Source organism: Bos indicus, chromosome 16, assembly GCF_029378745.1.
Source record: "Bos indicus isolate NIAB-ARS_2022 breed Sahiwal x Tharparkar chromosome 16, NIAB-ARS_B.indTharparkar_mat_pri_1.0, whole genome shotgun sequence".
NCBI classification, from domain to species: domain Eukaryota; kingdom Metazoa; phylum Chordata; class Mammalia; order Artiodactyla; family Bovidae; genus Bos; species Bos indicus.
In genome coordinates, this window is record NC_091775.1 from 54,924,840 (window position 1) to 54,949,980 (window position 25,141).

The window sequence follows — 25,141 nt, forward strand, 5'->3', positions numbered from 1 at the left end:
AACTCACATACTACTTGCTGTCCTCTCTGACCACCTACCTTGGGGACCAAAGCTGGGGTTTTGCTGGGGAGAGGGTAGAAATTAGCAGGGAAGAGCTCATGCTTAAACTCTTTCTCTTGACTCTGTCTTCCTCCCCACAAGCTGAAGTCATACATATTACTGTCTCCCATTTGACAGACGGGGTGCACGGGGTCCAGAGAGGAGGAAGCACAGGTACCCGGGCCACACAACTGGAAACCCGGGCCTCTGAGCCCAGGCCAGGCGGCCTCTCGGTTAGGCCTTGGTTAGACCAGCAGAGGATCTGCGCCCGGTGGCTGCCAGGTCCCCTACACACTCGGGCCAGCGTGGAAACTGCTGACTGGTCCTGGCTTTCCTTCGGGCCACGGCGGGAGCCCTGGCAGCGCCCGCCTTGGTTGACCCCGCCAGCCTCCGTGAGAGGGGTTAAGTGCCAGAGGAAACGAGGTAGGAAGGTCAGCCACCCTGAAGCTCCCTGGAGCCCGCTGGAGCCCCGCCCAATGCCGGCTCGGCAGACTCGGGCACGGCGCCCCCCCCTCCCCCCGAGAGCCTGCCAGAATTGCACCGGGCGCAGAGCCAGAGGGACACAGGTCGCGCTCCCGTTTGCAGCAGGGGTGGCGCGCGGGGAGCGAGCTTTGGCACCTGGCGGGCGGGGGGCAGGGGGGGCACGCCCCCGACACGCCCTCAGAAATCCACTGGGGTTGGGGGCTCGTGGGAATTGAACTTGGTCGTCGAGTGTCCCGCGCCAAGTCTGCGCGACAGGTCTTATCGCCCGGTGACGGAAAGAAGCTGCCCGGGCGGGGCCGCGTTTGGCGATGGCCACTCCGCTACCCTTACCGCTCCCGCCTCTCCTCCGGGATTTTCCAGCGGGTTAATTTCCTGTTCGGGTAAATCCTTCGCGAGTCCGTCGCCCCTCCCTCCGTGGTCCCCAGTTCCCCCACCTCCGCCCCGGCCGCTCGGGCTCCCGGGGTAGGTCCGCGCTGCGCTCCATCGCCCCCGCTCTCCCGGGCGCACGCCCTCCCGGCGCCCGGCCTCTGGGGTCCCGCGAGCCGCCCCGCGCCAGGGCTCAACCCGAGTCGCGTCCGCGTCGCCGCCGTTCGCGCGGGCCCAGGCCATGCGCCCCCGCGCCGCCCCCCGCGCCCCCACCGGCGCCGCCGCCGCGGCGCTGGGGCTCTTTAGCTTCCTGCTGCTGCTCCAGCCCGGACACGCGTGCCCCGCGGGCTGCGCCTGCACCGACCCGCACACCGTGGACTGCCGCGACCGCGGACTGCCCAGCGTGCCTGATCCCTTCCCCCTGGACGTGCGCAAACTGCTGGTGGCTGGTAACCGCATCCAGCACATCCCCGAGGACTTCTTCATCTTCTACGGCGACCTGGTCTACCTGGACTTCAGGAACAACTCGCTGCGCTCGCTGGAGGAGGGTACGTTCAGCGGCTCGGCCAAGCTCGCCTTCCTCGACCTCAGCTACAACAACCTGACCCAGCTGGGCGCCGGCGCCTTCCGCTCGGCCGGGCGGCTGGTCAAGCTAAGCCTGGCCAACAACAACCTGGCTGGTGTGCACGAGGCCGCCTTCGAGACCCTGGAGTCGCTGCAGGTGCTGGAGCTCAACGACAACAACCTGCGCAGCCTCAACGTGGCCGCCCTAACCGCGCTCCCTGCGCTGCGCACCCTGCGCCTCGACGGGAACCCCTGGCTCTGCGACTGCGACTTCGCCCACCTCTTCTCCTGGATCCAGGAGAACGTGTCCAAGCTGCCCAAAGGTGAGTCTGCGCGGGGGAGTGGTGGCGGGGGGGCGGGGGGAGGGGGACAGAGGGACAGCCCAGGGAGAGGCTGCGACAGCCGGATAGCCTCGGGGCAGCCCTCTGGGGCAGAGACCTGGTCGCTCATGGCCACTGCCCTGAATGAGAGCTGCTCCAGGTGTAATCCTCGCACGTTCCCAGCCTGAACTTTTCCTGGGACTCTCCTAGGGAAGGAGAGTGGGGAGGGACACATTTGGAATTCTCCGGAATTTCTGGGCCTTGTTGCTATGCTTTTCCCTTTGTTTACCTCCAACAATGTTTGGAACCTGGGTTTCCCAGATCGTCTCATGGGGCTTGGGCCCCTGGCACTGGTGGAGGTAGAGATTTCTAGGTGGCTCAGTGGTAAAGAATCCGAGTTTGATCTCTGGGTGGGAAAGATCCCCTGGAGAAGAAAATGGCAACCCACTCCAGTATTCTTTTCTGGGAAATCCCATGAACAGAGGAGTCCGTGGGGTCGCAAAAGAGTTGGACGGGACCAAACAACAATATCAATGATGGATGTGCCTTATTTCTGGGCCCCTCCTAAGTGGGAAACTCCCTACTGTGTGAGCAGCGACTCAGCACTGTTCTCAGTACCCTGAACATGGAGAGAGAGTGCACCAGTTCTAAGAGCTCTCTAATAGCTTCTGGAGCTCAGTGGTTTTGATTTCTCAGCTGCCAATTTGCTCTTCTGTCTAAAAGGGGTAAGGAATATTCCTGGTGAGGAATAAGAGCAGCCTGCAAAGAGCCAGTGATGCAGTAAAGATTTGCAGTAGCTTTTCAGTCCAGATGTGAAATTGCTGAACAAAAATCTCCTGGGCTGGGACACCTTTTGCTTGCCTGGTGCACTTTTTCTGTTGGTGACATAGACATACGTGCCCAGCTGGCAGACAGGAACATAAGGGCACAGTAGGTAAGGGGCCCTGTGAAGGCCAGGAGGAAGGAGGCAAAGGCAGAACTGGAAAGAGGGGACCCCAGCATCCATAAGGATGAGCCCTGAGCAGGTGGACTGTCCTTACCTTCAGTGGATTCCAGGCTTCCACTGGTGAGCATATGAGCGTGGTCCCAGCAGTGAGCCCTCAGAGCCAGACTCCGTCTCCCACCTTGCCCCTGGGGCTTGGCAGAATAGGAAGCAGAGCTGTAAGACCCACAGTAAAAAAGGTGACATTGATGTGGATTTATCTTTGAGAAATATATATATATATATATATGTATATATATATATATATATGTATTTCCATTTATTGAGAATTCAAGGATGCTGCTCATCTATGTCCTGAATTCCTGTGCTCACTTATTCATTCTGAACTGTCACTAAACACACATCCCAGGCAATCATTTCTCTCCTGAGCTGGCACTTTCAGCCCAGGCTGGCTCTCCCACTCCAGCAAGTTCTAAAAAGACCTGACGTGCAGGGTGCAGAGTCCCCCAGCTTTACACTTTGCCTTCATTTGCTGTCTGGCTCCCCAGACCCTCCCCACCAGAAGACTGTCCCGGAGACAGGAAGGTCCAGGTGCAGACCTCATTGTGGAATGGGGGTTCACCCTGGGTTTGACAGCTTCTGCCTTTGCTTCTCGGTGGTGTTGGCATCATGAACCCCCATTGTCAGTTGAGGGAGTATAATTGGTTCCCACTGTTATTCACATGAGGACTTGGTGTTATGGGTCAGGAGCTGTGAATTTCAGTCTCAGTTCTGCCATGGATGGCTGTGACCTTGACCAGGACATGTGTCATGTCTGGGTCTCAGTTTTTTTGTTTCTAAAGTACTTTAATTGACCTCTGAGGTCTCTATAGAGCCCTGGATTTGGAAGGCATAGATTGGAGTTCTGGCTTAAAAACTGAGTGACTCTAGGCAGGTCACTTAAGTTCTCTGAGCCTCCCCGCTCTTTCTTCTGTGTGAAATTGGGACACAGGAATGCTGACCAATATGTCCGACTGGTGATTGTCAGTATCAGAGTCATTTAATGTGGGTAAATGAATGAGCAGTAAAAATAGAAAGGGCTTTCCAGGTGGCTCAGAGGTAGAGAATCTGCTTGCCAATGCAGGCTATATGGGAGAGGTGGGTTCGATCCCTGGGTAGGGAAGATCCCCTGGAGTAGGAAATGGCAACCCCCTCTACTATTCTTGCCTGGAAAATTCCATGGACAGAGGAGCCTGGAGGGCTGAAGTCCATGGGGTTGCACAGAGTCATACGCGGCGAGGCAACTAAGCACCCATGAGCACGCAAGAATAGCAAACGTTATTCTTCCTCTTGTCCATAATATAGGAAAGCAAAGAGCCACCAGATGGAGACGTGGGGGTTAAGGATGGACAGGTCCAGACCAAGGAAGAGTGTCCAGGCCCTGGTAGAGGGTTGGTCTCATTCAGGAAGGGAAGATGGAGGCAGCAGGAGGTCAGCTTGGGGGCTCCCGGCGTCTCATGGGGTGAAGTACTGAGAACATCTGTGACCTCACTGCCCATGGCCTGTGGCCAGAGCAGGGTCTTAAGCTCTGTGAACCAGAGCGGGGCAGTGGGTGGGGTGGGGTGGGTGAGTGTGGATCACCTAGTCTAGGCCTTGAGGCTAGAGAGCTGGGTTCTGATGTAGACTCAGATTGTGACCCTAGGCAAGTCCCAGACCTCTCTGTGCCTCCGTTTCCCTGCCCTAACTTCAGACTGAAGAACAGAATCCGATAGCAGGTTTGTGGCCAGGGTTATGTGAGGTCCTCTCTGTCAAAGGCACAGTGATTTTAGCAGAGTAGGTGATGGGCAGGCATTAATCACTCCTTTCCCTTCTCCTCGTGCATTCGGGCCTGTCCTGTTTCACAGAGGCGTCTGGCAAGGGGCTGAGAGCGCAGGCTCCAGCCCAGACCTGCTTGGTTCAGATGCTGTCTCCCCCTCTCACTGGTTGTGTGTGCTTCTGCCTTCCAGTTTCCTCTCCTGTAAAATGTGAATCCTGCTAGTACCCACCTCACAGGGCTGTGGGGAGGATTAGAAGGGTAGCCTCTATAACAGGGTCCCCAGCCTCTGGGATCTAATGCCTGATGATCTGAGGTGGAACTGATGTCATAATAATAGAAAAAGTGCACAATAAATGTAAATGCACTTGAATCATCCCCAAACCATCCTATCCCCTGCCCTCTGTCTGTTGATAAATTGTCTTCCGTGAAACCAGTCCCTGGTGTCAAAAAGATTGGGAACCATGGATCTACAAGGTACTTAGAACAGTGCCTGATACACGGGAACTACCAATAAGCATTAATGCTGTTATTACCCTGTTTTGTCCAGAAGGCCTGGAGAGCTGATGGGAGTGACTTGCCCAAGGTCATACAGAGAGTTAAATACAGTTGAAGGAGGGGTGCATCAGGACCTCTTGGCTCCTGACCTCCTGGAAGTTGGAGGCCATCCACTTCCTGCCAAGGAAACTAGGCGCCTTGGGGCACAGGCTCTAGGGCTTTCTAGGCAGGGCCTAAGTAGGAGAATTCAGAGGAAAGAGCAGAGACCTGCCACCCTCCCAGCAAAGCCCTTGCCATCACCTCCTCTGCCCCTTCCTCCTCCAGAAAAGCAAACCAGGCTGAACCAGTGACCTTGACGAGCTCTGACAGCACAAAAACACGATGCCTGCCAGGTGAGCCTCTGCGCGGATGGGAGCGCTTGGTCACTGGTGGAACACCACGGGGTTGGCCGGTCCCCTCTGTGCAGACTCCTGCAGGGCTCTGCTTTCGGGGGCAGAGGGGTCTGGGGGAGCCAGCCTGCCAGGGCTGGATCTGAAGGAAGGCTCACCAGCCAACTTGGCAACAACAAGCAAGCAAACAAACCCCAAGCAAGAAAACAAACAAAATCCCAGGATGGTAATTCACTCTGAATTTCAGGTAAACAAATGCATAACATTTTAGTATAAGTATGTCCTGTGCAACGTTTGGGATATTCACACACATAGAATTATTTGTTGTTTTTGAAATTCACATCACTGGCCATCCTGTGTTTTATCAAGTGGCTTCCCTGATAGCTCAGCTAGTAAAGAATCCACCAGCAGTGCAGGAGACCCCGGTTCAATTCCTGGGTTGGGAAGATCCGCTGGAGAAGGGATAGGCTACCCACTCCAGTGTTCTGGCCTGGAGAATCCTATGGACTGTATAGTCCGTGGGGTGGCAAAGAGACAGACACGGCTGAGCAACTTTCACTTTCACTACCTTCTGGTGGCAGTTTGTGGTTTACCAGGGCTGTCTTTTTTAATAAAAATACCCATGCCTGGCAAGTTACCTTTACCCACAACTGGCCACTGGGTGTGAGGTGCAAAGAAAAGAAGTGGTTTGCACAAGTTCACGTTGTTAGTGGCTGAGATGAGCATGCACTCAGGGGTGTCTGACTCCACTCCTGATTCTTTGTGATGGCCTAGAGCAGGAGGGCGGGAATAGCCCCTGCTCTGTTCTACCGTCCCTGACTCCCCTGGGGGACAGCTGGCTGCCCTTCCAGCCCCAGAGTCTGCTCCTGCTGTGGTGGTTCTCCCAGGAGCCAGTAGCTTCTGGGCCAGGTAGGACACTGTGCCCTCAAGGGAACAGTGACCATCCTTCTTTGAGTCCACCTGCAGACTCAAAGGAGCTCCAGACCTGGAAGATACAGACATGGGAATTCGCTCAGGTGACAGTGGGGTAGAGAGGGAGAGAAGGGGAGGGTCTGGAAGACAGGGAAGTGGCAGGACAGCACCCTTCTTGGAAGATGGTGATCTTTAAAGCCCTCCAGTCCCTCCCGTTGTCTTCTGTTCACAGCAGCCCAACGAGGTGGTCAGAAATGAAAACACACAGGTGGTGAGGAGTCTCTGTGTGCTGATCCCTGGGGAGTTTGTTTGACGTGCAGATTCCTGGGCCCCCAGACCCACTGAATGTTGGCCTGGTGGATGAGGCCTGGGCATCTGCATTTTAGGTGCTGCCACCTCCTGGAGGGCTTCCCAGGTGGTTCAGTGGTAAAGAATCAGCCTGCAGTGTGGGAGAACTGGGTTTGATCACAGGGTCAGGAAGATCCCCTGGAGAAGGAAATGGCAACCCACTCCAGTATTCTTGCCTGGATAATCCCCATGGACAGAGAAGCTTGGCAGGCTACAGCACATGGGGTTGCAGAAGAATTGGACATGACTTGGTGACTAAACAACAACATTCCCTGAAAGGGGCTTGCAGTGCACACTCTCTAAGCTTGAAAACCGCTGCTGGAGGGGGCAGGCTTTGTGCGGCAGCTGTGGAAATGCTGTGTGACGTTGTAGGACTTTCCTGTCTCTCTGTGCCTCAGATTTTTCTTGTATAAACAAAGGCATGTGAGTGGGAGGATTTTAAGGTTCTTTCCAACTCTAAAATTCTATGGTTTCAAGGGAAGGGAAGATAGTTTGTGTCTTAAAGGTTAGGAAGCTGAGGCCTGGGGAGATCAGGCCCCTCCAGAGACCCCACTGCTAGAATCCGGGGGCCGCAGCCTCTGTGCGGTAGGGAGGGGGTAAGAGCACCTAGGAAGCCTGGGGTTCTGGGCTCACAGTTCATCCCACGTGACCCAGCCTTGCTCCTGGAGCCTTGGGCAGGAAAGGCCACTGGGTATAAGGAATCGTGATTCTTTATCATGAGTGGTAAAGAATCTGTATGCCAATGCAGGAGATACAGGAGATGGAGGTTTGATCCCTGAGTTGGGAAGATCCCCTGGAGTAGGAAAAGCAACCCACTTCAATAATCTTACCTGGGAAGTCCCATGGACAGAGGAGCCTGCTGGGCTACTGTCTATGGGGTCGAAGAGTAGGACACGACCGAGAGACTAAGCACATGTACACACATCTTACTGGGGCTTCCCAAGTGACCCTAGTGGTAAAGAACACGCCTGCCAATGCAGGAGACATGAGAGACGCAGGTTCCATCCCTGGGTTGGGAAGATCCCCTGGAGGAGGGCACGGCAACCCACTCTGGAGAATCCCATGGACAGAGGAGCCTGGTGGGCTACAGCCCACGGGGTGGCAAAGAGTTGGACGTGACTGAAGCGACTTAGCAGACACGCCCAGAGTGCACATTTTCCTTATGCTTACACACCTAAGAGAACCACGTTCCTGGCAGAGGCAGATCGAGGTCTCACTCGCTCTTTCAAGTGGCCTGCCTCCTGCTGTCGACAGGTCTGTGCGTGTCCTGGTGCGACAGGCGCTTGTGTTTCTAACTTGTCTCTTAATTAGAGTTGAGTCCTCAGTGTCACTTTTCAGCATTCCCAGTGTCCTGGCTTGGTGTCAGCTTTTATGGGCATTGCGCTCTGGAGTCTCGGGGAGAGTCGGCTGCAGACGTGACCCAAGACAACCGCTTGTCTCTTTTCTTGCTGGAGTGCCCCACCCGGTCCTGCTACTCTGTCCCAAATGCTGGATCTTTCTGGAAACGACACCTTCATCCTGCTGCTGTTGCTGTTTAGTTACTAAGTCGTGTCTGACTCTTTGTGAGCCCGTGGACTGTAGCCCGCCTGGCTCCTCTGTCCATGGGATTTTCCAGGCAAGAATACTGGAATGGGTTGCCATCCCTTCCCCGGGGAATATTCCCGCCCCAGGGATTGACCTTGTGCCTCCTGCATCACAGGCTGATTCTTTACCTCTGAGCCACCTGGGAAGTCGGGGTGCTCTACCAATTAACTCAAAGGGCGACCTCATTGCTGGGCCAGTGGGTCAGAGGACCTGCCTCTCTGCCTGGCTTGGACAGCCCTGGGGGAGCAGTTGGCAGTTTGCTCTGGAGAGGGCAGTGGCACTGTTACCTGAAGCTGACCAGCTGCCAGCTGTCTCAGATCCCGGAAGATTTAGGCCTTTCAGCCAAGTGGCTGTCCATTGCCCACTGTCCCAGAATCCTGTGGTCCCCGATGTAGCTGAGAATGAGGTGCTTGGCCGGCCTTGTCACTCCCGGGCTGGCGGTGTGATGGTGGCTCAGAAGGACCTCCATGTAGGCTGGTTGTCATGAAGACCTGAATCGGACATATTCGTGGTTACTTGAGTCAAATCGTATCCTGAACATCGTCACTGTAAGATCACAGCAGAGTGTGTCACTCTAGTCCTGGGACTGTCCTGGGCTCCTGCCCTCAGGTCTTCGCCCAAGCTGTGCCAGCCACTTCCCCAATTCTCCCCCCACCCCCCACCTTCCCATCCTCATCTCTACTTCTCTGCCTTTCTGGTTCCTACTTAACCTTCCAGCCTCCAACCCTCTGGGCCTCGAGGCTTCATGGGAGGCTGGCCTGTGCAACCTGATTGGATCCTGTATTACCTCTATGATCACTGCTTGACCTGCCAATTTGCAGGTCTGGCTGGTTTTGAGGGCACAAAGTGTGTCTTTTTCTCCTTGAACCCCCAGCAGTTGGTGCACTAAATGACATGTTTGGAAACCTTCTGACGGCTTGCATTGTACTTGGAACAAACCAGCTCCTTCCTGTGTCCTGAGAGGGTCCATTCACAGCCCAGCCACACCAGCCTTCTTCTGTCCTGGGAATACAGCAGGGGCTGGTGACCAACCAGGACCTCCTAGATTATGGCTTTCTCTCCTGCTGAGGCGGTCCCACCTTCCCATGGCTGTGTCTCCCTCATCATCAGGTCCCCATGAGGTGTCCCCTTCTCAGAGAGGCCTTCTCTGACCACCCCACCCAAGCAGGACCATCCCCACCCTGCTCATTGTTTGTCGTATCTCCTTGTTGTGTCTGTGGCATTGTGCTCACAGAGTCCACATTATCTTGGTCACAAGTCTTGTTGCTCCAGAAGCATGAGCTCCAGAGCCACACGTTCCCTGCAGTGTCCCCAGTAACTGGGCCGTGCCCGGCGTGGAAAGGGCTCTGAGGGGCCGCAGGCATGTGTGAGTGGATGAATGCACACTCCTGGGGCCTCTGTCACAAGGGCCATCAGGGGATAGGCCAACATCACCGCCCTTGGCTTTTACCCCCACCAAGTAACCCCTGCCCGCCTGTGGTCAGCTAGAGACACCCAGATTACCTTTCAGCAGGGGCAGAGGCCTGCAGTAGGGGTTCTCTGGGCTCCATTAGCAGATTCTGCTCAAACCCTCAGGTGGTTGCTGTGAAGGAGGGAGGGGGCCAGCTGCACCTACCCCATCTGTGAGAGCAGTGCTGGCAAGACAGCAGGGCCGCCTTCATCCCAGGAGTCGGTGAGCCTCTGCCCTGGCGAGGTGCAGGGTGAGTGGCTGGGGGAGAGGGTTCAGGACACCGAGACCACAGATCTGTTTACCCTGCTTATCAGAAACCTGCTTCGTCTGGCGTAAGCAAACAGAAAGGTGTCTTATAAAGATGTGGGTGTCGCCAGGAGCCCAAAGTCCTAAACAGTCAGGTCCAGGGAGCTCGCGGGTGAGACCTAGGAGGCTGCAGGAAACACAGCACCTCACTCTTTCACTCTCTGCTTCTCACACCATCTCTCTTTAACTTTTTATTTTATAGTGGTGTGTAGCCAAAGGCAATGGCACCCCACTCCAGTACTCTTGCCTGGAGAATCCCAGGGACGGGGGAGCCTGGTGGGCTGCCGTCTATGGGGTCGCGAAGAGTTGGACATGACTGAAGTGACTTAGCAGCTGCCGATTAAGGCCTTCCCTGGTGGCTCAGAGGTAATGAATCTGCCTGCAATGCAAGAGTTGCAGGAGATGCAGGTTTGATCCCTGGGTTGGGAAGATCCTCTGGGGGAGGGCATGGCAACCCACTCCAGTATTCTTGCCTGGAGAATCCTATGGACAGAAGAGCCTGGTGGGCTGTATACAGTCCATAGGGTCTCAAAGAGTTGGACATGACTGAAATGACTTAGCACACATGCACACATGGCCGGTTAACAATATTGTGATAATTTCAGGTGGACAGCAAAGAGACTCAGCCATACATATATGTGTATCCATTCTCCCCCAAACTCCCCTCCCATCCAGACTGGCACGTAACATTGAGCAGAGGTCCCTGTGTGCACATCGTCTTTTATTCTCCTCTTCATATATTAATAGGCTTTCTCAATTTTTTCCATCCATGTGACAAAATAATATGCTGCTCCATTCATGGGACCAGCTGAGGCCAGGCGAGACTGTGCTGTCCTGGTTCCAATTTCCAGATCTGAGAGGAGGCTCTGGGGGGCGGAGCTTAAGGATGGGAGCTGGGCAGACCACCCACTAGGCATCGAGCTTGGCATCCATAACTCTGGCCGGGCTTCCTGTGAGCTCATCCTGGGCCCTGGTGTCCCCTCTGTCAAATACAGGTAATAGCATCTGCCCTTTGACCTTGAGTGACATCATATGAAGATGCTCAGAGTACAGCTTCCTCCAGCACCGGACATAGAAACTGTTGTTTTCTTCCTTATCCAATTCATAGAAATGTGGACAAACAGGCTTATAAATCCCTCTGGATTTAAGCATTGCCTGTTAAATCCCAGATGTCCAAAATCCATGCAGACGGACATTAGTCGTGTGTTCACAGCACGTCCTCCCAGGGGCTCTCAGCCTGTCCCCTCTGCTTCAGAAGGTGCCCAACAAAGACTCCCCAGTGCCTCATCTCCTTCATCCTCCAGGCTGGCCATGGGGATAAATGCCAGAGGCAGGAGTCAGGACCTCAAAGGAGCTGCGGGCCACTCAGGATTAAGGGGCAGCTTCCCAGACATGAACCCAAACCAGAGATCTAGGAATTGGGTTCCTGTCCCTAATTCTTTGTTGGCCAGCAGTTGACCTGAGTCACATCCTCTTTCTCAGTTGCTCTTGATAGTGAACAGTGACCCCAGATGCCCCTGGGGGCTGTAGGTGGGAGTCCTCAGAGGAGGTGGGGCAGATGGAGAACCATAGGCACATTAGAAAGAACTTGGAGCTCTGGGCTGACTAGACTCCCCAGAATATAGTGGTGTCTGAGTTCCTCTGTCAGCTGCAGACCCGGGGGCTGGATGACCTGGAAGGCCTCTTCTAGCTCTCATTCTGGCTGGCTTTGCACCCTCTCCAGCCAGCCTCCTCCAGGTCATGGAATAAAAAGGTCCGACAGCTCCTTGTCCCCAGCGTCCAGCAAAGGTCTCCTGGGCGGGCTCCCTTGACACTGGCCCCACCACCCTGGCAGCTCTCTTTCAAATCAGCAGGTACAAGAGTATGTTCTTTTATTTTCCTGCCCCTGCCACATTATTAGAAAGAATGGCATTGCTTTTTCACAAAACAGCAAGGAGATGATATCTCTTTTTAATATAAGCTTCCCTGGTGGCTCAGATGGTAAAGAGTCTACCTGCAGTGAGTGAGGCCTGGGTTCGATCCCTGGGTTGGGAAGATCTCCTGGAGAAGGGTGTGGCAACCCACTCCAGTATTCTTGCCTGGAGAATCCCCATGGACAGAGGAGCCTGGTGGGCTACAGTCTGTGGGGTTGCAAAGAGCTGGACACAACTGAGCGACTAAGCACAGAGAATCATGAATGATTATCTGCATCAGAAACGAAGATGTCACATGGTCCTGTTCAGGGCCTGAGGACTTAGAGCTGAAGGTCAGGACACCTGCTGCCACGTCCTTGACCTGGGCAGGTCACCTGACTTGTCTGGTATGTGGTTCCTTCATCTGTAACCCTGAGGTATGTCAGGAACATCAGGGAAATCCTGATGTAAAAGGGCTTTAAGAAAAAATGGGGGTGTGCAGACATGGATATGATTGTCTTTTATTTTTTTTACTTTGCTTTTTTCCCATGTGTTATATTATATATTGGAGAAGGAAATGGCAATCCACTCCAGCACTCTTGCCTGGAAAATCCCATGGACGGAGGAGCCTGATAGTCTTAAAATTACTCATGGAAAGCTATTTAGATTTTTTTTTTTTTTTGAGTCTTAAAACCAGATTAGGTGCTATTTATTTATTTCGTCTGTGCCGCATGTGGAATCTTACTTCCCCAACCAGGGATTGAGCCTGCTCTCCCGGCATTGGAAGAACAGTATCTTAACCGCTGCACTGCCATGAAAGACCCCTGAAATGACTATCTCTAAGGATGAAGTTTTATACTCACAGATGTCTAGAAACAGGAGAAATGGAAGCCATGCAGGGCCACACGGGGAAGCAGCAGGGATGGTCAGGAGGCAGATGAAGTAAAAAGAAAAACAGATGAGGGTCTTTATTGTGGTTTTTGCAGGAAGGAATGGGTGAGGCGGGGTAAGCAGAGGAGGCAGGTTTAAGGTTGGCTAGTTTGAGTAATTTCAGGAAGCTCTCATTAAAAGGGTGATCCCTAGCTATCTAGTACCTGGCCCTGCAGTGTTTTAGGGCAGGAAGATAAGAGTCTGGGATTGCAAGAATCTGATCAAAAGAGGTGGGTGGGATATCAACTGTGGTTGGTAGTTTTGCATATCAAGGGTGTCTCATTGCCAAGGATTTAGGAACTGGACAGCACTGGGGGGGCAGTCCTTCCCCAGGTGGCAAGGCCCCAAGATGCCAAAGCTAAATAAAATATAGAATGTAAGAATCATGATGAATATAAGGGTCATTGCCGATATAATTGAGTGGTATTTTATTTAATCCAACATATCCAAAATGTTATATTTTCAACTTGTAATCAAAAGAACACTCAATTATTCATGAGCTATTTTCCCATTCTTTATTTCATACAAAGTCTTTACAATCTGGGTGTGTTTTATACTTACAGCACATCTTAGTCCAGACTGGCTGCGATCAATTTCTCAACATGTGGCTGGTGGCCACTGTAGTGGACAGTATAGCTCTAAGTCTACTAGTGTCTTCCAAAGGAATCAGCGCCAGACTTACTCATTTTACAGGTGAGAACGCCAAGGCACAGATGGGTTAACCTAACTTGGCCAAGGTCACCAGCCAAGAAGTGACAGAGGGAGAGATGAGCCGGGGTCTTTGTCACTAAACATTGCATGACTTCTCAAATCTCATGTCAGAACCAGGTCCCTTAGGCACAAACCCACTCTTTTGTCCACAGCTCCTGCTTTAGGCTTAGAACCAAACTTAGTGAGCCTTGCTAACTCAGAACCTTGACTTGGCTGAATCAAAGGTGACTTGAATGTATTAGTGGAAGTCAGAGTAGACCTGTTGAAAGCAAGTTCACCTCCTACTTTAGGCTCTTCTGAGACTTTATCTGGAACAGTGACCCCTCCCTGCTTGCCAGACAGATATCAAGTTGTGTCTTTGCTTTGCTCAGAACTCTCCAGTAACTCCCATGTTGCTGAGATTAGAAGCCAAGTTCTTCCAAGGGCTTCCGCACCCTCTCTGCAATCTGACCTCCTTTCTTTCTGGCCTCATTTCCTACTACTCCCCTTTCATTCACTCGGTCCAGGCACCCAGACCCTGTGTTGTTTCCCAGACGTCACAGGCATATTCCTGTCTCAAAGCCTTTCTGTTCCCTCCACCTGGACCGCCCTTGTCCTGATGTCCACATGACGTTCCCCCGGCTCCTTTTAGCTGCTTGCTCAAATGCTCATGGAGCCTTTCCTCCCAGCCCCAGTGAGCTCTGAGACCTGCCACCTCCAGCTGTCTTTCTCTCCCTACTCTCCTTTTTCTTTATTACATCTGTCACCTCCTGCTGCATAATACATCCTACTGATTGACTTGTGGTCTGTCCATTTCCCCTCACTAAATTGTAGTCATAAATTATTTTTTCCACTGTTTTCACTCCAGGGCTGGCATGTATTAGGTACTCAATATGTATTTTATTTTTTTGACCGTGTTGTGCGACATGTGGGATCTTAGTTCCCTGACCAGGGATCAAACTCGTGCCCTCTGCATTGGGAGTGTGGAGTCATAACCACTGGATCACTTGGAAAGTTCCCTTCAGTATGTATTTGTTGAATGAATGAATGGCTCATTGATGGGTGCTAACACCAGGCAAAGGGGAGAAGAGCAGAGAGGAGGCAGTCTCTAGGATCACCCTCTTATTTAGAGGAACTAGTTTGGTAAACTGATTTGCATCAACGTGTTAGTGATTTGTGAGTTAACCAGGAATAGACACAGTAAAGGCAGAAGGAAGGGACCTCTGCTTACCACGGAGACATAGTCTGCATAGAATTTCAGACATGGGGATGCTCAGATGGAGGAGGCCTCATGGGAAGGTCAGAACCCCAGGCCTCATCAAATTACAGCTTCTGAGCAGTTACCTGGGCTTCCTGTCTCTTAAAAGATGCCAGATATTCTTTGTATTTGGACAGCAAGACCATGTTGACATAGGAAAATGGATATTTAACTAAGGAGAGATGTGGAAGGACATAATCCCTGTTGTCAGATGTTTGAGGATCTGTCCTGCAATGTAGGAGACTTGTTTTGGCCTCAGAAGATGGACCTGTGGCTTCGAACTACAAGGAGACTGATTTTGATGCACTGTAAGGAGGAAGAGCTAGCGGTTAGGGCTCTGCAAATGGGCTGCCTGGGTACAGAGTGAAATTGCCATCCTTAGAGGCATTCAAGCGGGGACCAAATGACCGCTTGTCAGTGGTGCTAAAGGGAGCATTAAGGAATGGGTGAGAGTTCTGCCCACGGTGCTTCAGTCCTCTGAATCTGGCTTTCTGAGGTTGTTTTCCTTTTCTCCTGGTTCTCTGGCTAGAGAAGCATGTCTTGAAGGAAGCTCCAGCATGCTGGAAGTCCAGTGACTATGTCTGTCTTGATGCCTGGAGCAATTGCTCCACCTTTCTTTATTTCCCTTCCTCGCCCATGCTTCTTTCTTTCTTTCTTTCTTTTTAATTTAATTTAATTTTTTAACTTTACAATATTGTATTGGTTTTGCCCTCTACTACAAAGCCACAGTCATCAAGACAGTATGGTACTGGCACAAAGACAGAAATACAGATCAATGGAACAAAATAGAAAGCCCATGCTTCTTTCTGAACCTAAATAGACAAAGTTTTTAAGTCGTGCAGCTGGAGAGAAAGTCAGAGCTCCTAGCCCCTTGCTTATTGCAGGTCTGGCTCTGCTTACGCCAGTCACTGTAGGAAACCAGATCAGTTGCCAACTATCAGAACTGGTTTCTAAAATGTATCATGTATGTACAGTTCAGCTGGCTTAGTGGTAAAGAATCCACCTGCCAATGCAGGAAACATGAGTTCAATCCCTGGGTCAGGAAGATCTCCTGGAGAAGGAAATAGCAACCCACTGCAATATTCTTGCCTGGAAAATCCCATGGACAGAGGAGCCTGGCAGGGCTACAGTCCATGGGGTTACAGAATTGGACATGAATTAGTGACTAAATAGCAGCAACAACAACAACACCATGTCAGTTCATGTTCAGCTCCCTTTGAACCAGGATACTGGTCTTTGGGGGCTCTCTCCTAAGCCCACATAATCCAAGCTTCCAGACACAGCAGGAATGCCCCCTGTATATGCCACCAGCTTAGTCCCTTCACTCACCTGTGAATATTTGTCATCCTTCTGCTCTATGCTCCAGAGAGCCCGGCTCCAGGGGCTCTGTCACTAACCATCACGTGGCTTCCCAAATCTCGTATCAGAAACCAAGGGCTCTTAGTTACAAACTTATCCTCTTGGGTCCAGAGTCTCTAAATTAGTCAGTGAGCTTCCCTGATCCAGAACCTAGTTTTGGAGGGTGTAAACCAATGATGACTTGAACAGCTTAGTGGAAACCAAAGCAAGCTAGACACCTGTGAGGACAAATTCAGCTCCCAGTCTCGAGGACGTGATAGTGCACCTGACAAGGGCCCTGACCTCTTGGAGTGAACATTCCAGAATACTCAGAAAAGCTTAGATAATAGGATTATCTTGTCTACTTTTCTTTCAGATAGGAAACTGTGGCTCAGTGACACTGAGTGACTTGCCCAAAGTCACACAGCAAACTAGTGAAAAGCCAGGACAAGTGCCAAAGCCCCTGTCTCCTGGGCTGGGTGATTCCCTCACCTTGTAGGGCAGGCACTGGAGGGGGTTCTGCATTTAGATCCACTGTGACTGGAACCCTGACCCTTTATTTACTAGCTGTGTGAGCCTGGGCAGATTGCTTAACCTTTCTGTGCTTCAGCTTTCTCATGTGTAAAATATGTGCCTAGTCACTCAGTCGTGTCTGACTCTTTGCAACCCCATGGACTGTAGTCCGCCAGGCTCCACTGTCCATGGGGATTCTCCAGGCAAGAATACTGGAGTGGGTTGCTATGCTATCCTCCAGGGGACCTTCCCAACCCAGGGATTGAACCCAGGACTCATGCATTGCAGGAGGATTCTTTACTGTCTGAGTCACCAGGAAAGCTCAAGAACTCTGAAGTGGGTAGCCTATCCCTTTTCTATGGGATCTTCCCGACCCAGGAATCGAACCGGAGTCTCCTGCATTGCAGGCGGTTTCTTTACCATCTGAGCTAGTATTCACAAGTCTGTCATATGGGTCAAAGCGTATGGGTCAAATAACCCCTGTCACAAGCTTAGCACAGTGCCTGGCAAACAGAAAGCTGTTCATAAATGCTGACTGTTACTATTATTAGCTGTAGATGAAGGCCTGTGTTACCGCCATAACAATGTGCAGTTCCAGAGGCTCACCCTGAGCCACAGACATGGCTATCACTGCAGGTGCTGGATCCCGGGGTTCCCTGTGGCCCCTGCTGTCAGAGGAAAGTGAAAGAGAAGTTGCTCAGTCGTGTCCGACTCTTTGTAACCCCATGGACTGTAGCCACCAGGCTCCTCCATCCATGGAATTTTCCAGGCAAGAGTAATGGAGTGGGTTGTCATTTCCTTCTCCAGGGGATCTTCCTGACACAGGGATCGAACCCCGGTCTCCCACATTGCAGGCAGATGCTTTACCGTCTGAGCCACCTGAAAAGCCTTCCTCTGCTGTCAGAGGAAACATAAATCTAACAACAACAACAAAAAAAAACAGTCTGGTTCACGACTTCCTAGAAAATTGGTAAATTGTTTCAGAGCCGTTTGGGCGTAGAAAGAATGTTATGGCCTGAAAGGGAAGTGCCAGCACTCATGGGGAGATGTTCTGGAGTGGGCGTCCCAAGCTGCATAGATGGGGATGGCCACCATGTCACTCCAGAGAGATACAGGCAAGTGAAGTCCAACCAGTGATGGGTATGTGAGCAAGGCCAGTCACGACTGAGTCTGCCGCGGTGTCATGGAAAGAAGATGGGCTTTGGTGATGGCCAGGCCTGCCCTTAAGTCCAGACCCACACAGATGAGTTGTATGACTTCAGGCAAATCATACAGCTTCTTGGAGCCCTGGCCATTGCATCTAGAACCTACCCCATATTTGTACCCATGTTCGTAGCAGCATTATTCAAATGACTGAAAGGTGGGAGTGACACAGGTGTCCACTGATGGATGAATGGATAAACAGGATGTGGTCCATCCATACAGTGGACCACAAAGAAGGAAATTCATGGGACTTCCCTGGTGGTCCAGTGGTTAAGACTTCACGGGGTGCAGGTTCAATCCCTGGTCAGGGAGCTAAGATCCTGCATACCTTACTGGCCTAAAAGCCAGAACAAAAACACAACAGAAGCAATATTGTAATAAACTCAATGAAAAATGGTCCACATTAAAACAATTCTTTAAAAAAGCAGAAGGAAATTTTGCCACATGCTACAACATGGATGAACCTTGAGGACATGATGCTCATTGGAAGGGGCCAGTCATAAAAGGACAAATACTGTATCATCCACTTACTTGAGGCACCTTAGAATAGTCAGTTTCATAGACACAGAATGGTGGTTGCCAAGGGCTGAGAGGAGGGAGGGATGGAGGGCTCGTGCTTAATAGGAAGAGGGATTTAGTTTTGCAAGATGAAAAGCACTCTGGAGGTGAATGGTGGGGAGGGTTGTACACATCGTGAATGTACTTTATGCCAGTGAACTGTACACTTAAACATGGTTAAGATGGTACATTTCATATTATGTATATTTTACCACAAAATTTAAATTAAAAAATGGGACTGGAAAAACATTACCCCAAAGCAGGGCATCGCAGCCTTGATCATACTGGCACAGCATCCATGTGTGCTCAGTCATGTCCAGCTTTTTGCGATCCCATGGACCGTAGCTGGCCAGGCTCCTCTGTCCTTGGGATTTCCCAGGCAAAGATACTGAAGTGTGTTGCCATTTCCTCCTCCAGGGGATCTTTCTGATCCAGGGATTGAGCCTGTGTCTTCTGTGTCTCCTGCATTGCAAGTGGATTCTTTACCATCAGGATTCTTTAGCCATCAGGAAAGCCCCTCCTGTTGGCATTATGGGAAAGAACCCACCTGTCAATGCAGAAGACGTAACAGACGTGGTTCAATCCCTGGGTCTGGAAGGTCCCCTGGAGGAAGGCATGGCAACCCACTCCATTATTTTTGCCTGGAGAATCTCATGGACAGAGGAGCCTGGCCAGCTGCAGTCCTTGGGGCTGCAAAGAGTTGGACACGACTGAAGCAACTTAGTACACATGCATGCAATGCTGGCATTACTGAGGTCGTCATGGGCACTGAGTGTTTAGCAGTGCCCTACCGTCTACCCACCTGATGTCAATAGCACCCCACCCAGTTTCGAGGACCAAAGACATCTCCAGCCATTGTAAGATGCCTGCTAAGGGGCAAAATCAGCCCCAGATGAGAACCACTTTTCTAAAGGGCTGTTGAGAAGAGGATTAAAGGACATGGTGGTGCAGCACTTATCATAATTCCTGGTAAATGGTAAGAGTTCCAATAAATATTACTTCCCCATAGAGGTAATCTGAAGTACCCACTTGATGCACACACTTCTCATCACCCTCAGAACACTCAATGCATCACTTCTTCCAACTGGCCAGTGAGCCCAACGGCAGATACTAACCGGGGACACTGGGTGCTCAGAGGGGCGGGTCCAGGAAGGGAGCTGCAGCTAGTGTCTCTGAGGAGCGTGGAGCATCGTCACCATGGGTAGTAGGAGGTACCAGCCTCCTGGGGCCAGTCTTAGATTTCCTCATGCTGGTCTTGCCAGAAAGATCTAACTATTTCATCAGTTATCATAAGTAGACACAGGTTGGTGACCTCAGAACTCAGCCCAGGGTCCAACTTGTAGCAAAGTCTGTTATTGATCGTGGAGGTGGCAGCAGCAGTGGTGGTGGTAGAAGCAGTGGCGGTGGGCATCAAGGTGGAGATGGTGGTCATAGGGGAGGTGGACGTGGGAGAGGTGGATATGAGGGTGGACATGGGCGAGATGGCCTTCAGGGTGGAGACGGTGGGTGTAGCAATGGTGGTGATGGGTCAAGATGACGGCAGTGGTCGTGGTAGTGGAAATGCTTGCATGCTTCCCAGAGAATAAAATTGCAAGCTGTCAGTGATCATCTCTATCATTTCTTACCAGGGGGAAGACAGGCCAGGAAAACTGCGTTGGGAGGCTGTCTGTTTTCCATGCTTATGTGTGTGACTGAGGTTGGTGTCCGGAGGTTCGGGGTGGGAGTCAGGCTGGAGTGGAGGGCCACAGACACAAGTCACAGCCCTGGTGCAGGATCCACCCTTTCTATAGGACGTGCTCTGAGGAGCCAGGACCAAGCAGGAGCCCTTGACCTGATGCTGCCGATGCATCTTCCTCAGGGAGAAATCAGTTGATTACTTAATCAGATGGAGTGTCTCCTGGATGAGATGGTGAAGACAACTGGGAACTTCCCCCATGTGGTGATATTTAATGAAAGTGGTGATGGGGAGCAAAGTCAGCACTATAAAAAATGAGAGCTGGTGTTCCCCAGTGCCCACTCCTCAGAAGAAGGAGTAGGCCTTGCCTGCCATCTGCGATGCCCCCTCCTGTAGTCTTCCTTTGTAGCACAAAGTAGCTGCAGCAGGGGCCACGAGCATGCAACTCCAGGTGCTGGTGGTGAACTAAGAACCTGATGCCCCAAAAGAGCACCAAATGAGGAGTCAGAAGACCTGGGTTCCATCCAGACTCTGTGTGACCTCAGGCAAGTTGCCTAACTTCTCTGGGTCTCTCAGCTGTAAAGTAAAGGGGAGAGGTTGGGGAGGGGTACTAGAGGTCGAAGGGGCCTTTGGGTTTAACCTTCTATGATGCTGTGAAATCAGGAGGCCGAAAGTCTAGCCATGTGTGTGAAAGAACCTCAGCTGCTTCTGCTTCCTGGCCTTTTGGGTTGGGGTGCCAGGAGGCTGGTAGGGAGGGTGTTTGACTGGCCCAGGCTCAGCCCTCTTTCTCCAATGAGCAGGAGAGGAGAGTGACAGCAGTGGTGACTGCTGGCCAAGAGCAGTGGTACCAACACCTGGCAGTCCTGGAGAATGCCCTTCCTCCTGGGTATGGGACAGGGGACTTCCTTCCTTGGGAGTTGTTGCTCCAGAGTGGGTTGGGTGGAGGAGTTCAGCCTGACTGTCTCCCCACTGCTCCTTGTCACAGGTCCTTCTCATCCTGGGTAGGACCTGTGAATGTCTTAGCATATAGGTCTTGGGCAGGCACTTTACAGAAAAACAACTCCCAGTAGCCGGTGAGCACACCATACATTGCTTATTTAGCTCTGTTGGTCGTCAGAGAAATGCAAATTCAGTTACCAGTGTGCACTTTTATGGCCTGTCAGGTTGGCAAAGATGAAAAGGTGACAAAATCCATTGTTGGCATTAATTCAGGGACTCTCACACGATCTGCAGTTTGTGGAGGGATGTGTCTTGTGGAAATAGTTAAGGATGTATATACATGGTGCTGGGAAAGATTGAAGGTGGGAGGAGAAGGGGACGACAGAGGATGAGACGGCTGGATGGCATCACCGACTCGATGGACATGAGTTTGAGTAAGCTCTGAGAGTTGGTGATGGACAGGGAGGGCTGGTGTGCTCCAGTCCATAGGGTCACAAAGAATCGGACATGACTGAGCGACTGAACTGAACTGATACATGGTGCTCATTGGAAAAGGAAATGGCAACCCATTCCAAGTGTTCTTGCCTGGGAAATCCCATGGACAGAAGAGCTTGGCAGGCTACAGTCCATGGGGTCACAAAGAGTCAGACACGATTGAGCGACTAAACAACAGTAACAACATTGTGTTCATAGCAGCTTTGCTTCAGGAAGGAGAATAACTGGAAGCATTCTGGGATTGGGCAAATAAGTCAAGTTGTTCAGTTGCTAAGTCGAATCTTCCTCTTTGTGACCCTATGGACTGCCGCACACCAGGCTTCCCTGTCCTGCACTATCTCCCAGAGTTTGCTCAGTCCATTGAATCAGTGGTGCTATCCAACCATCTCATCCTCTGTCCTCACCTTCTCCTCCTTCCTTCAATCTTTCCCAATATCAGGGTCTTTTCCAATCAGTTGATTCTTCACGTCAGGTGGCCAAAGTATTGAAGCTTCAGCTTCAGCATCAGTCCTTCCATGAATATTCAGGATGGATTTCCTTTAGTATTTATTGGTTTTATCTCCTTGCTGTCCAAGGGACTCTCAGGAGTTTTCTCCAGCACCACAGTTCAAAAGGATCAATTTTTTAGCATTCAGCCCTCTTTCTGGTCCAACTCTCACATCCATATCTGACTACTGAAAAAGCCATAGCTTTGACTCTATGGACCTTTGTCAGCAAGGTGATGTCTCTGCTTTTTAATATGCTGTCTAGGTTGGTCATAGCTTTTATTCCAAGGATGTAACCATTTCAAGTGATGTTTGATGATTATGTTGGTGGAGTGAAGGATGTCCCCAGAATGTTTATCTATCAGAGTGGTGGAATGTGGATCTACTCTGGGGATTTATGTGCATGCACACAGAGAAGAACGTGAGCTCATCTTCTCTTGCGAGAACTGCATAATTGCAACTTGCTGCTGAACAACCATTGACAGGAGAATGTTGGACCCCACCAAAAAAAGCATCCAAGCACAAAGGAGAGTACATCATGAGAAATGCTGGGCTGGATGAAGCAAAGATTGGAACAAGATTGCCAGGAGAAATATCAATAACCTCAGATATGCAGATAACACCACCCTTTTTGCAGAAAGCGAAGAGGAACTAAAGAGCTTTTTGATAAAACTGAAAGAAGAGAGTGAAAAAGCTGGCTTAAAACTCAATATTCAAAAAATGAAGATCATGGCATCTTGGCCCATTACTGTATGGCAAATAGATGGGGAAACAATTGAAACAGTAACAGATTTTACTTTCTTGGGCTCTAAAATCACTGCATATGGTGACTGCAGCCATGGAATTAAAAGGTGCTTGCTCCATGGAAGAAAAGCTGTGACAAACCTAGACAGCATATTAAAAAACAGAGATATTACTTTGTCGACAAACGTCTGTCTAGCTAAAGCTATGGTTTTTTGTAATCATGTATGGATGTGAGAGTTGGACTGTGAAGAAAGCTGAGCACCAAAGAATTGGTGCTTTTGAACTGTGGTGTTGGAGAAGACTCTTGAGAGTCCCTTGGACTGCAAGGTGATTCAACCAGTCCATCCTGAAGGAAATCAGTCCTGAATATTCATTGGAAGGAGTGATGCTGAAGCTGAAGCTCCAGTACTTTGGGCACCTAATGCAAAGAGCCAACTAATTGGAAAAGACCCTGATGCTGGGAAAGATTGAAGGCAGGAGGAGAAGGGGATGACAGGATGAGATGGTTGGGTGGCATCACCAACTCGATGAACATGAGTTTGAGCAAGCTCTGGGAGTTGGTGATGGACAGGGAAGCCTGGTGTGCTGCATTCCATGGGGTCGCAAAGAGTCAGACATGATTGAATGATTGAATTGAACTGAACACAGAGAAGAAAAAAATTCTAGACAGGTGTAAGCCAATGTATTAAACATGTATTTAAGGGTTCTTTTATCCACCTTCTTTTTAGTTCTGTTGTTTCGGTGGATACACAGGCTTTGCATAATAAGTGGAATTAGGAAGACAAAAATATATTTTTAATGACAAAAAGCACGTAGGAGAGCCTGGCATTAGCCAGGTCCCAAGACAGGCCAAATCAGGGGAGGGGCCCCTTGCGAGCCTCTGGCTGGCTGCAGGCCTGTTTGTTGGCAAAGGGGCAAGAGATTAATCTCAATCTGCCTTCCGCTGTGTCACCATCTATTTCAGGAGTGTGGCAGCTCTTCACCCTCTCCGGCTCAGGTGTCAGCTGCTGGGGAGAAGTCATCAGTCAGAGGAGAGGGCCTGGAGGGGTGGCAGCAGGCAGGGAGCCAAACCACCGTGCATGAGGACTGGCCATCTCTTTGGAGCGTGCCTGGCAGAGCAGGAGGAGGTGGTTCTGAAGTGAAGGAGCAGTGGGCTGCATTCTGCATGAGCCTGGATGAGCCAGCACCCACCTTGTTTCAGTGGAAGGTGGATCTGGGTTGGAGGAAGCAGACAGAAGGTAGGAACTCAGATTCCCATCAATTGTGCCTGTTCCCTGAGTTGTCTCCCTAGGCCAGGAGATGAGCTGCACAGAGTCATCCCTGCTCCCCCAAGAGCCTGGAGCCACAGCATGTGGTTTGGTGGGACAGCTGGGCAGAGTGAGATGATTTGTGACAGTGTAACAGGTGTCCGGCTCATCCTTGAACTCAGTTTTCCTATAATCTGTGGGTTAATTGGGCCTCTGGAGTGTAAACAACAAAAGCCAGCCCTGGCTAATGTAAGCAAGGAAAGTGCAAGGAAGTCAGGTAATTCACAGAACTGAAGAGCAGCCTTGGGAAGCAGACTCGGGAGAGAATTGGGCAGCCCTGGGAGTCTGGAAAGCAGAGATCAGTTGATGAGTTCTGCAGGGCGGGGCTGCTGGATTGAGTGGGCCCCGGCCTTGCTTTTGGTCAGTCCACACAAGATTCAGTGTGCTGGGTCAGAGAGACTTGGGTGAGGGGTCATGCATTTTAAGAAAGTCACATCAAGGGACTGTCCTGGTAATCTGGTTGATAAGCCTCCACACGACCACTGCAGGGGTTGCATGTTCAATCCCCGTTCAGGGTATTAAGATCCTACATGCTGTGCAGTATGGCCAAAAAAATAAATGAAGAAAGAAAGTTGGACAAGACATATCCAGCGGGTAAGAGGTGATTGCCCAAAATGAAATCTGAAAGCAGACTCCATATGAGTAGAGATGGAGTGTAAAAAGCTGAAGGATGACTGTTAAATGCTAGACATCTCGATTGGGTGAATTGCATCCCCTAGAGGGATATGTTTAAGCCCTAATACCTGGAGCCTGTGAAGGTGACCTTATTTGGAAAAAATCTTTGCAGATATAGTTGAGTTAAGGATCTTGAGATGAGATCATCTTGGATTTAGGATGGGCCCTAAATCCAATGACAAGCATCCTTGTAAGAGAAAGAGAGAGATGTGAAAGAGACTGTTGTTGTTATTCAGTCCCTAAGTCATGTCCGACTCTTTGCAACCCCGTGGGCTACAGCAAGCCAGGCTTCTCTGTCCTTCATAAATTATGTTCGCACTTATGTCCATTGAGTCAGTGATGCCATCCAACCATCACATCCTCTGTTGCCCACTTCTCCTGCCCTCAATCTTTCCCAGTATCAGCATCTTATCCAGTAAGTCAGTTCTTTGAATCAGGTGGCCAA

General features: G+C 51.0%; 1 protein-coding gene across 1 annotated transcript in view; it reads left to right on the top strand.

Moving 5' to 3' along the window:
• Positions 1-433: 433 nt before the first annotated feature.
• The window catches only part of LRRC38 (leucine rich repeat containing 38), a 40,695-nt gene continuing 15,987 nt past the window's right edge, over positions 434-25,141 (top strand). Inside the window, exon 1 of the mRNA XM_019975962.2 lies at positions 434-1,775. Within this exon, the coding sequence (XP_019831521.2) occupies positions 1,130-1,775 (646 nt within the window). The 5' untranslated portion in view covers positions 434-1,129. The remainder of the gene's footprint in view (positions 1,776-25,141) is intronic.